The sequence below is a fragment of the Rousettus aegyptiacus genome, unplaced genomic scaffold (genome assembly GCF_014176215.1).
Source record: "Rousettus aegyptiacus isolate mRouAeg1 unplaced genomic scaffold, mRouAeg1.p scaffold_m13_p_17, whole genome shotgun sequence".
Taxonomy (NCBI): domain Eukaryota; kingdom Metazoa; phylum Chordata; class Mammalia; order Chiroptera; family Pteropodidae; genus Rousettus; species Rousettus aegyptiacus.
The window spans coordinates 40233313-40246779 of NW_023416292.1; the positions used below are offsets into that span (position 1 = coordinate 40233313).

General features: G+C 33.5%; 1 protein-coding gene and 1 pseudogene across 2 annotated transcripts in view; both read left to right on the forward strand.

Annotated features, from left to right (window-relative positions):
- The window catches only part of SASS6 (SAS-6 centriolar assembly protein), a 29612-nt gene extending 16152 nt beyond the window's left edge, over nt 1–13460 (forward strand). The window contains exons 14-17 of one of the 2 annotated variants that reach the window (XM_016133428.2): nt 1210–1338; nt 9284–9381; nt 11242–11336; nt 11436–13460. In XM_016133428.2, the coding sequence (XP_015988914.1) occupies nt 1210–1338; nt 9284–9381; nt 11242–11336; nt 11436–11542 (429 nt within the window). In that variant the 3' untranslated portion in view covers nt 11543–13460. Of the gene's footprint in view, nt 1–1209; nt 1339–3421; nt 7631–9283; nt 9382–11241; nt 11337–11435 lie in introns of those variants that run through there. The other variant, XM_036235150.1, reaches the window with a different exon arrangement.
- On the forward strand, nt 3459–7630 carry LOC107504369 (annotated as a pseudogene).
- Nucleotides 13461–13467: the final 7 nt, after the last annotated feature.

A 13467-nucleotide genomic window follows, 5' to 3' on the forward strand; every position in this document is an offset into this window, starting at 1 on the left:
GTTGCTAAGAGCCCTCTGATTGATGGATCAAGGCAAAACAAGATCACTTCGTAATCATGTGTGAGCACAGACAAAAATGCAAACATTGCCAAACTGCAAAAACGGGCAAACACCCTCCTATCCTTGGTGACCTGAATGACTGCTGCTTTATTACCAGTTGCAGCTTTGGCCTTAATACATTTTTCCTGCCTTATTAGATAAGATTTATTCAGATACCAGTACTTTGTTATCCCCATTTCCTGCTAGCATCCAATCCATAGCAAAGCCCCAGTTTCTTAAACTGTCTCTTAAACATCTAACACATGGCTAAGTCCAATAAATGAGTCCCTTTTGACACCCTCTTACTGAGACATCCCATGGTTCCTCATTGTGTACAATCTCCCTCGTTTCATGGGGCAATAGTAAACCCATTGTGAACAACTATACACGTGTTTCTAGCAATTATTGGCTCGAGAGCATTGGCAGAAGATTTAAAATTCAAATACCTAATTGAATTTTTAATCTATCCTGGTAAATCAGAGTCCTTGGTCTTTAAAGAAGGGAAAGGATTTATGCTGAATTGGAAAAGGTGTGGGGAAAAGTGTCTCATGCTGGATTACAAACTTGAAAAAACTTGACAGCTTACCTTTAAAGACTGATGATAAAAAAAACTGTGAAAGTCAGTGAAGTACACAATTGCTCCTTAAGATTTGTGTTTTCAGTTGGCCTCTTATTAAAATAAATTGTTTTCATGACATTAGTTAATGGTGGTGTTACTATATTGAAAATTATTGTCAAAGCAAATAATTAGTCCATTTAAGAACACTGGTTTTATTGATGATTCTGTTTCTACTTAGTCTGGCAGAAAATAATTTTTATTTTATCCCTGCCTGGCCTATTGATCTCTGACTCTACCTTCCTACCCGCCTCTTCAGGAATAAGGGAGCCATAGTGAACCAAGATGGTTCAGAGGTCTCTGTTTTAATAACTTAGTTCAAGGCAGGCCTAGTGATTTGTTTTGTCTAGGCTTGTCCAGCCACTCTGAAAAGCCGAGGTATCCCAGCCTCGTGTGATATAATAAAACAGAGTTTTGTGATATTGTGATAAACAAGATTGGCCTCTGAGATAGTGCTTTTAACTGTTACTTATTATAGCAGATGCAGTTGCCTTCTGAGTCAGCATATACTATTTAGAACTAATTTCTCATTCTTTTTTTGGTTTTATTTCTAGGTTGATGGTAGACTGGCTTACCCAGCTTGTGGGATTGGTTATCCTGTCTCCTCTGCATTTGCTTTCCAGAATACTTTTCCTCATCCTTTATCTGCCAAAAATGCCATCCACCCAGTTGCAGGACCAAAGGTAGCCAAATTAACTGATACTTTCTTTTTTTCTGAAAAATATTTAAATGCAATTTATTAACATACAAATATTTTTCATCTTTTAAAAAATTCGATCAGTTGCTAACTATTAAATATGTATTAGATGAATATATTACTATGTAATAATCCAGTATATGTGCTTACAGGAAATACTGTATGCATTATGAAATGTCTTGAGTCACTATAATTTATAAATCCGGGCTTTAGTCTGCTTAAACTGTATTTAGTCCTTTTCAACCTTTCCATTTTTATTCATTCTACTACTTATATCACCTACAACTCTCAAACCTAACTAGGATTACTGACTTCATACTGCTAGTGTATTAGCTAGGCACCTTTATGGAAAATCGTTTGACCATAAATGTATGAATTTATTTCTGGACTCTCAGTTCTCTTTTACTGATTAACTAACTGTCTTTGTGCCAATATCACACTGTCCTGATTACTGTAACATTATATTTTGAAATTGGGTAATGTGAATCCACCAACTATGCTCTTTTTCAAAATTATTTAAATTATTTTAGATCCTTCGTTATTTCCATATAAATGTTTGGATCTGCTTGTCAATTTCTACAAAACAATCTACTTGAATTTTGATACGGGTTCATTGAATTTATAGGTCAGTTTTGGAAGAAATACCATTTAGGCAATATTTTGTCTTTCAGTTCATGAATATTAAATATCTTTTTAGGTATATGATTCCTCTCAACAATGTTTTGCAGTTTTCAATGTATGTCTTGCATTTCTTCTATTAAATTATTCCTAAGTATTCTTTTTGATGCTGTTGTGAACATAATTGTTCTCTTAATTACTTTCTCAGAATATTCATTGATGCTGTGCATAAATGTAATTGATTTTTGTACTTGTACAATCCTGAAACCTTGCTGGACTCATTATTAGTGGCTTTTTTTAGGTTTTGTTGGATTTTCCTCATAGATAATCATGTCATTTGAAACTAATGATAGCTTTACTTCTTACTTTTCAATCTGGTTGCCTTTTATCTATTTTTCTTTCCTATGGCTAGAAGCTCTAGCACAATCTGAATAAATGTGAGAGCACTCATTTTGGCCTTGTTCCTGACCTTGAGGGCACAGCGTTCAGTCTTTCATTATTAAGTATGTTAGTTGTAGTTTTTTCCCTACATGCCATTTTTTCAAATCATAGGATTTTTCTTTTATTCCCAGTTTAATGAGATCTTTTATCATGAATATATGTTGAATTTGTCAAGAGCCTTTTCTCCATTAACTGATATGCTCATGTGGCTTTTTTTTTCATTAGTTAACAGTTGGATTGTGTTGCTTTTCAGATGATATATCAGCCTTGCGTTCTTGGAATAAGCCTTAGTTACATCCAATTGGTTGATTTTGTTTAGTTCTACTATATCCTCGTTTGTTCTCTTGTGTACTTATTTTATCAATTACTCAGAGAGGGTGTTGATATCTCCAGTTATTATGGATGTTTCCATCTCTATTTTTCTAATTTATCAGTTTTTGCTTCATTATTTTGAAGCTCTTTTATTAGGTACGTACATCTTTAGAATTTTTATGCCCTTTTAGTTAATTGGCCCTTTCTTTGTTATGTAACTTCCTTTTTTTTTTTTAATTTTTGATATTTTTCCCCCCGCTCTGAAGTCCACTTTGTCTGATATGGCCATAGCTACTCAGACTTTCTTACGAGTGGTGTTTTCATGGAATATCTTTTCCACTTGTTTTACTTTGCACCTGTGTATATCATTTAAAATAGTTTTCATGTGAAGAGCACATCTTTCTTGTGCCCTCTGCTTTTTTATTTCTTTGTTTCCTCCTTTCTGACTTCTTTTGGATTATGAGAACATTTTTTAGTGTTTCATTTTAGTTTTTCTGATTTTTTTTATTATATCTCTATATAATGATTTTTAGTGGTTGCTCCATAAATACACATATTTCACTTTTCACAGCGCGTGTAGAATTAATGTTTTACCACTTCAAATGGAATAGAAATACTTTATCATCATATAATGCCTTTACCTTTCCCCGCTTCGTGTTTTGTTGTTTCGCATGGTTTACATTTGCATACATGAGAGGCATCATTAGGCGAAGACACCACTGCTGCCACCACCGCTACTGCTGAGTCAGCGTGGGACTGAGGCATGGACTCTTGCCAGCAGGAAGAGAAGGGTCGTGTCATATTTGTGACCAGAGAAGACCATGAAACTGGAAGCGGTTCAGAGTTGGTGGTCGACAACCCCAATGATCCATACGAGGACCATGGGTTGATTTTGACAGATGAAGACATTAACTGGAACTGCCCTTCCTGGGGGAAAGGGCAGTGGCCCCTGTGGGGAACAACTCACGTCGGCCTTTGCTTGCTTCCACTAAAGCACAGAGGATGCTAAAGGATCAGACTTTGTAGACCAGTTCCTGGCTGCGAGAATGCATGCCGAAGTACCCGGACCTCTATCCCCAAGACCAGGAGGAGAAGAAGTTGGCAAAATTTTTAGAGGAGAAAGCTCCCACTGAGGCCAATGCAGCCAAAAGGGAGGGGTCAAGTTAAGGGGGGGCACATGGCACTGGGCTCCAGGCTTTCTACCTCAGAGTTATATGAACCTTTTGCAAAATGACTTTCTGTCACTCTCAAAGTGTCTTTCCTTCTGTTCTGGGCACTGTAATGTACCAGATATCTTATTTAGATGATTGGGGTCTTGGCCCCTTGACGTATACACTGAAAAAAAATGTGTGTGCGTGTATTCCACATAAATCTATCAGTGAGTGTACCTGCCACTTTTGAATTCTCAGATTACCCCTAATCTTCCCCCTTTGAAATAATGTGAATATTTTCAGCAACCAAAAATCATTATCTTTGAGTGTCTCTTGTAAGTGAGTTGATTTATTCTGATTTATTATCTCCCTTTTAGTAGATTTTATACCTGTTTTGGGAAATGAAAACTCCTTTAAAATTGCTGGAGCGGGGCCATTTCATTCCTAGTATAAGAGGCCAGATAATTACATAATTTTTTTCTCCAAAACTATGTTGACCTTGAGTATATGAGGAGGCAGTATATTTCCTTTCTGATACATTTAGTTTGATACATTTTACATTGAGCTCCACATTTTCTTTTTGGGAAATGGAACTCTGATGTAGAATCCCTACCTAAATGAAGAGAAAGGCTGGCTTTTGCTGTTCTTGTTATTCCAAAAGCCCAAGTTTGGGACTTGGGTTCACACTGGCTCTGTCTCCGCTGTTCAGATGCAATGTTCTTGAGAGGTAGAGGCCTAATTTTTACCAAAGTAGCAGCCAAGAGAGGAAATGGTGTGCATCAAGTGGTCAGTTATAGGGAAAATACGGTTTTTACCAGAAAAAAAAAAGACAATGCTATAATTTTTGCTGTCATACATATTTAAAGTACTTGAGTGGAGAAGCATAGTCTGTTGTGTTTATCCACTATTTGCCATTTCTGGTGTCCGTATTTCCCTCTGATACCATTTCCCTGAATGACAGAACATTCTTTAGCATTTGCCAGGAGGCCTTCTGGCAAAGAAGTTTCTTCTTCAACTTCATTTGGGAACATCTATTTTTCACCTTCATTCCTGAATGATATTTTCTCTGGATATAGAATTCTGTATTTATAGTTTTCTTACTTAAGCACTTTAAAAATGTTCTCTTTCCTTCAGACTTCCATAATTTCTGATAAGAAATCTGTAATAAATTTAAATTGTTGTTCAACTATGTATAATGGGTTCTTATTCTCTGGCCGCTTTCAAAATTTTTTGTTTAGTTTTCAGCAGCTTGACGATGCGTCAGTCTGGATTTCTTTGACTTTTTTTCTTTTGGGAATTCACTAAACTTCTCGAGTATAAATCGATATCTTTTGCCAAATTTTGGAAGTGTCAGCCATTATTTCTTCAAATGTATTTTTTTTCCCCTACACCTCTCTTGTCTTTCTGTGACTCAAAAGACATGGAACTTAGTTAGACCTTTGACTGTTTTTCCATAGGTCCATGAAGCTCTGTTCTGCCATTCTTTTTTGTTTTTCAGACTTGATCATTTCTATTGATCAGTATTCAAGTTTAGTCTTTCTTCCATCATCTCCATTTTGCTATTGAGCTCATTCATTGAATTTTTTTGTTTTTAAATTTTTTTAACATCTTTTTTTTTTAGTGAGACTTCACATTTCAAGACTATTTTACTACCTAGAATGTGATTATAAATGCTTTTAAGTGTTTTTCTAATAATTCCACTATTTTTGTCATCTTAGAGCTGACTCACCTGTTGCTTGTCTTTACCCTTGTGAGTTGCTTAGATTGTCCAGAATCTTTGTTGAGTGATTTTGGATCATGTCTTAGATCCAATATTGAATATTATGAAACTCTAGATCTTGTTTAAATCCTAAGGAGAATGAAAAATTTTTGCTTGTTTTAGCAGTCAGTCAGTTCAAGTCCAACTTGCCTTTTGGAGGCTGTGATTGCTGTGTTGTCTTTAAAGATGTCTCCTTGCTATTTGGACGCTTCGGTGCATGTGCCATCTAGTGGCTGTCTTGTGACTTGGGCAGTGTTTTCCGCCGTATTTTAGTTTTGAAAGGCTTTGGTGTGCTAATAAGTCAGATTATGCATGTCCAGCTTGAAAGTGAGTTCAGGAGTTCATACACAATTTTATGAGATCTCTTTTTTGAGTTTCTTGTATGATTTGCCCCATATTTTCTGGATTTCCAGGGTTCTTTCTTCTTGGTCCTCTGGCTAGAAAGCATGGGCCTTAGTTCCGCTCTGCCATGCTGTTCCTGCAACTGTACCTTCAAATGATGCCAGACGTTAGGAGTTGCTCCAAGCACTTGAGACCACAGCGCCTCTGGTTAGAGGGTGTGACTCCCTTCCTTCAAAGTTTTAGGTGTCTGCCTGTCCACTGCTGCTGTCACCATCACATTTGTTATCTCTGCTTCCATAGAATTATCGGGGGTTGAGGAAAGAGAGAACTTGAAAAAAAAAGATTTTCCTCACTCTCTTTGACCCTTAGGGGTTCCTTTTTTCATTTCTCAGAGTAGAAAGAAGAATCTACCTTAATATTAGTATTGTACTCTGGCTGTCTTGTGATTAGTATTTACATGAAATATCATTTTCTACCCTTTTATTTTTGCCAATCTGTGTATCTTTAATTTAAATGGGATTTCTTTTAGATGACTTACATTTTTATCCATTCTGACATTGTCTTAACAATTTCAAATTTAATGTATATATTGATAAGGTTTATCTTTTTATTTTCTCTATATCCTATCTGTTATCTCCGTTATACTTTTCTCCTACCTTCTTTCCAATTAATTGCTCATTTTATTTTGCATTCCATTTTATCTCTGCTCTTGGCTTTTAATTTTTTTGTTTACTCTAGTTTATAATATACATTTTTATATTATACTCTATCTTCAAGTAATGTACTATTTTCTGTAATATAAGAACCTTACAATAATTCCATTTCCTCATTCCTGTCCTACAATTACCAAAATTTTACATTCACTTTTGTTATCAACTCCACTCTTTTTTTTTTTTTTTTTTTTGCTTTAAACAAGTGTCTTTTAAAGAAACTAAATGAGGAAAACTTTTCTTTACACACTCTTTTGTATAGATCTGTGTGTTTGTCTAGTATCATTTTTTTTCTCCTAGATAACTAAGATTTCTTATAGTGCATGTCTGAGTGCAATTCTTTCTGCTTTTGTCTTATAATGTTCTCATTTTTATTTAATTTTCTCTGCATTTAATTTCTAGTTTTACAAGTTTCTTTTATCCTTTCAGCATTTTGAAGATATTCCATTGTTTCCTGGATTGAATAGTTTCTGGCAAGATGTCAGGAGTCATGTTTATCTTTCCTCTCTAGAAGGTGACATTCTTCTCTGGGTACTTCTCAGATTTTCTCTTTATCATCGATTTTTCAACAACTTATTTATGATATACTTTGGTGTGGTATATGTGTGTCATTGTCCACTTAGGGCTTTTTATTGAACTCCCTCGTTCAGTGTGTTTATAGTATGTTCATTAGTTTAGAAAATTCTGGCCATTTTTTCATTTTTTTTTGTTTCTGATCTCCTTTTGATACTCCAGGAACACATGGTTTAATCGCATGATATTGTCCCCTTGAGACTGTTAATTTATTATTTACTTTATTTTTTATGGCTTCTAATACTTTATTTTAAAGTTCACAAACCTTTTCTTCTGCAGTGTTTAATTTGCTATTCTATCCAGTGAGTTTTTGTCATACTTTTGATTTCCGTTATTAAATTCTTGTTTGTGGCTATAAATTGTTATAATATCTGTGTTCTTGTTCTGTCATTTTTGGATCTGTTCCTATTGACTGATTTTTCTTGGTATGACTTACATTTTTCCATTTTATTATCATTTCTAGTCATTTTTTATAGTGTGTGGAACTTTGTCAGTTTTGCCATGTTGATTATCTGGATTTTGTTTCCTTCTTTTAAAGAATGGTAAGTATTTAAGTTACTTGTAGATGCCTTTGAGCTTTTTTGAGGCCTTTTTGTTTTACCTTTAGCTTTATTATGGTGCATCTGAAGTAGCTGTTTCTTTAGGGATAGTTCAGTCCTGTTACAAAGCTGTGAACCTTCATGGCTCTCCACTGAGTTCCTGACATGGTTACTGAGGACTCCTCTATGTCTCCCTGATCGTGAACCTTGGAAATCGTTCATCTTAAAATTCCCCTGTCCTGCCCAGTCTTCTGGAGTTTTACCCTATGCATGTGCCCAGTACTCAGCAAAAACTCGAGGAGGCCCCTATGCAGATTTCCAGAGTTTGTTCCCTGCATAGCTACCTTCTTAGTGCTCTGCTGTGTAACCTCCAGCCACCCCAGCTTCCCTGACTCTGATCTTGATTGCCTCCATTTAGCAGTTATTTCTCCCTGTTTTCCTGCAATCAGGAAGTGCCTCAGCAAGCTCGGTTGATTGTAGAGATCACACTCTTTTCAGAGATCATGGTCCTGCACTATCGGTGTTCAGTATTTGAGGACAATTTTTTTTTTTTTTTTTTGGTATTTCATCCAGTTTTCTAACTATGTTTGGTGGCTGGAAGCTATATTATCTATTAATATCTGATACTCATAATTTTCCTCTTGCAGGATTTTTTATAAAGAATATTAGAAGAATCTTTTTAAAAATCCTATTTGTGTTTAATGTTATGTTAAATGTGTAGACTGATACAGAGAGAACTGATATCTTTAGACTGCTGAGACTTGATAGCCAAGTCCAGCAGCATTTACGTTTCTAATTTACAGTTTTATCCTATTATGCTAGTATCTGTCTTTTCCTATTTTACTAGGGTTTTTACCAATAATATTTGTTTTCTTGGGCTTTTTTTTTTTTTTTTTGTATGCAGGAGGTCATAATTTCTCTTCTTTGATCTTTTAGTGTGGTGGTTTTATATTTATAGATTTCTTAATACAGGTCCTATTTACATGTTTCTGGTATGAAATTCACTCAGTCATCGTCATGGTTACTTTAAATATACTGCTGCATCATATATGCTGGTGTTTTGGTTTAGACTTTTACATAAATTCTTGGATACTTTTGATCATTTAGAAATTCAAAATCTTCATTTAGAATCTGTAAATAAATACAGCATAAGCTTGGAAAGTTCTCAAAAAGGGAAGAATTCTCAAAATGCATCCATGAGATAAATGCCTCATTGAAAAACTTGGTTCCTTTTAAGCACTATAACACTTGTTTCAGAATAATCATTAAGGGAATCATTTTGTGCTGTTCATTTTGCTTGTATAAAGGAGAAATAAGATTTTTAAAAATTAAATCTCAGTAAAATGTGTTTGTGTTATAAACTGTAGTTTGAATCTGTACTTCTGTGGTCTAGATTTATCAGGAAAAAAGTTTAACCACCTGTTTTCAAATGGAACTGTCTCAGTTCTCATTGTTCAGTTGCATGAGATGTTTTCTCTCTTCACAGGTTCAGTTTAATCTGCAGTTTACAAAACCAAATACATCACCAGCAGATGTTCAGTCAGGAACAACTGTTAGTATGCCTCGCTCAACTGATAAGGAAAAGTAAGTACTTGTTGACATAAAATTTAATGTTTGCAATTTTGAAGGTCATCTTAAAGAATTTTTATCAGTGCTTGAAAGCTCTGATGCTGCCGTATTTATTTGTGACATTGTAAGTTAATGGTCCTTGGACTTTTTAAGTGAGTCACTTTTAGCTGTAAGAAAGGTTTTTCATATTTTTTTTTTAAACTGTAGGATACAGTTGGACATATAGTAAAGTTTTATTTTTAAAAAAAGATTTTTCTACATAACAGAAGATCCCCTTTCAAATATTCTTGGGCAAGTAGAGAGAAATATTTTTAATTTTTACTAGTCATATGTTCTTGTTTTCCTGTGTGGCCTCATCTGCCCTAAGCGCTCCATTTTTCCTAAATTACTGCTTCTAGTGTAATGTAATCTGAGAAATTAATTAAACTTGCTAGAATTCTTTGGTAAATAAGAGTAAAAAGGTTTATGAGATTGTCCCATGGCTAACATAAATGAGCCTCAATGTCAATTTGTGACTTCTGTTATGTCTACTCAGGGATTTATTACTGTTTTTTAGATTTTAAGTAGGTTTTTTTATAGTGACGTTTGTTGAATCAATGAGTTTTGGCTGATTTAAACAACTCATTATGTGCAGATTTCTCTCCCTGGGTGGTCTTCATGTTTGTATTATTGTTTTCTTATGTTTCCTTATTAAAATTTGGTGGTTTTAAGGCCAGTCAGCTGGCATTTGCTATCATGAGCTGTCACCCTACCAATATATTTCAAACTAAATTACTAATATGGCTCAAAGAGGCTCCTTAACCAAATTTTCTGGCTTTTTAAAATTTTTGGCTCTTCTAAAATTGCCACCAAGGTGAGTATTAAAATAGTTAATGTTTGTGAGCCTCTTTTTTTTAAAAAAAAGTCAGAATTCTTTGAGGTCCTGAAATGTATATATTTGTTATATTTCATCTCACACTTGTACAAGAGGCAAATCACCTAGGATTTATATTAATGGTAGAACACCGTAACGTTTATATATCCATTACATTGTACACACCAAAAGCAATTTTACTTGTGGAAAATATATTTACAGTACAAAATCAAACATAATCATGTGTTCATAAAATTAGGAATTTTAGGTATTTTTTGAGTTTTTTTCTTTTTAGAACTGCTTTTTGTTCTTTGTCAGCTAATAAAAAGTGGCAGTGGGTATCAAATGTTAAACATTAAAATTGAAAAAAATACCAATTTACCTACTTCTTTTTTGAAAATTGGGAAAAGACCATTTAATTTTAAGGTTATAATGTCATTGTTTTGCAAGAAGTGTTAATTTCTTGTAAGTATACTACTAGAGAAATTATTAACACTGGATAGATTTGGAAAGGTGTAGAGTGGTAGAAAGGAGAAAAATAGTACACATACTTTTTTTTTTCAAATTTCCTGTTTGTGTTCATCTGACCAGAATTTATTGTTACATGTGTATTAATATTAATGACAACTTTGAAGCACTCCAAAAATTTGAAGAGCTTTTGATCAAAGGAAAAAGAAATCGTTCGTTTAAATTAGGATGAGATAGGAAATATTGATATTCTCAAGATATGCATGTGTATTTTTTTCCATCTTGTATCACTTTTGTGCTGTTTTAAAATTTTATAGTATTCATGGAATGTTCATTTCCCCCACATTTTTTTTTTATCTTAGCTCTTAGAATTTTTAGTTATACTCATAATTTACTCTTTGCTGTGGAAAAGGGGACTTTGGTTTATGTATAAATTATTTGCTTAGAAAGCAGTGAAGAATGATTTGTTTTAAACAAAACTGGAATATATCTTATGTATAGCATGTGTATAGATTAAACATTGAAAATTAACTAATTACTATTTTCTTTTAAAGTGGTGAAAATATAGGGCTGGAATCCAAATATCTGAAGAAAAGAGAAGATAGCATTCCTTTACGTGGACTCAGCCAAAATCTCTTCAGTAACCCAGGTGGGAAGACATTTCTGAAATAGATTGTTCACTTTGGTTTAAATAAGCGTGTATATGAAGACTGAAGCAAATACAATTTTTGTATCTTCATTTGCACAGACCATCAGAAAGGTGGCCCATTGGGAGCATTACAGGCATCCTCAAAGCCGGCGGCGCTGCCTTCCACATCTTCAGCGTATTTCCCGGGACAGTTACCCAACAGTTAATCCTAGGCTGGCATCATCTTTTACTTCTTATTGACATTTTAGAACTTCAGGTGGTTTAAAATATATTAACAGCATAGATGAAATCCTAAACAAGCAAGTTCAGAGTTTGCTTGAGCAACTATATTAGATTGCTTGGATCTTTTAAGTACTGCCGTGATTTATGGCAGGCAGTTTAGAGCAGCAAATTTGTACTTGGGAACTGGTGAAGATTTTGAGTAAATGACATTCTTTAGTTTGTGAATATGGTGTTTTATAGAATAATAGAATGAATTTTCTTAAAGTAATCCTTAGAAATTCTCACAAGTTCTAAGGAAAGAGTTGATCTTTATAAGGGACATTCTAATCATATTGACTATCTGGGTAAATTAAAACTTGTTCAGATATAACGGGGAACCAAAGAATGCTAATAATTAACATTTTTATTTTCATTGGCAAAATAAGTTTTAAATTTGCCACCTAAGAATTATGAGGGAAAGACGATTATCTAAGATATCTAGATTATCGATATTTTAAAAGGGAAAAATTACCTTCAATTCTCCATTACAAGTATTTTTCTTGAAACCTTTAAATTATATATTGAATGTCTATCAATTTTGATAAATTTGTTATAAAGATAACTTAGTGTATTTACATGGCCAGATTAGGTATAAAGTGCTTTACTCATTTGAGCCACAGAGTTTACAGGATTTTATTGCTTCCTCGGAAGTAAATAATCATCTATTTTTTCTCTCATTTGGAGTTCTATATTTTTTTATGCAGTTAAATTTGTATTAGTGGGACTTCATTTTAAAAATTAGCACTATACAAAAGCTTTAACTATAAGAGCATCATGAATATTCATTGTATGTGCTATCTTATTTCAAAATGGGTTTATTTTAATGTTTGCTTAATAAAGTAGGTGAAATGAATAACTTAGTTAAAACTTTCTTCTCTTCCCTGTAAGTGTCAAGAATTGTCCCTTGGGAAAAGTGGTTTTTAAAAATTTACCCAGAATCATAGGTCCCCATTTTTTCTTGCTGACAACCATTCAGTAGAGTAGCAGTCTCTTAAGAAATATCTAGATCAGTTTTTATTTGCAAAGATGGCTAATGTGCATGTGATCTTTAAACAATTATTTTCAAGGACCATATTTTATGGATGAGGAGACATTTCAAGATATTTATGACATACCAACAGTTCTATGGTAAGACAAAAGAATCTTTGCTAATTTTTTTTACCGAAGCCATGATATTGATACTTTGAAACTATGCTGGCAGTTGAAGCTGTCTTAAACTGGGGAACCTAAAAAATTTAGTAACCATTATCAGGCAGTGACTTTTTATGTATAGTTCTTTTCTCATTTAGATATTGGTAAGAATACTTGGTTACAATAACTTGAAAGCACTTAATAATCTGGAAAGCAGCTTCTTGGTGATAATTTGCTTTCTCATCAATGTTTTATATATATATATATATATAAAACTTTACGGACAAGGTTTGGATGGGATACATGACATACAGGTAGCTCTCTTTTTTTAAATATAGATATCCTCTTCCATATCCACACATGGAAATTAGAATTTCCAAAAGATAAGATAGTGATCACTTTTGATGTTAACTTACTAAAGACTTTTTATCAGATGTATATATACAGACCTTTGAGTGTGCTAAATTTTTGCTCTACCTCTTAAAGTATTATTTGAAATTGTTTTGTAGTGTAAATTGTACATGTGTTAATAATCAAAATGTTACATTTAATGTATTTCTGTAAATTGAGCTTGGTTAGTAAATATTAATATTTTGAGAGTATGATATGTGAAAAATACATAAAAACAAATAGGATTGATCTACAACATCTCTGCTTAGGAAATCACTTCGTTAATTTATGGACTAAATTTTCATTTATTTTATCTTCCTACATGAGTATTTTATTGTGAAAGAAAAAT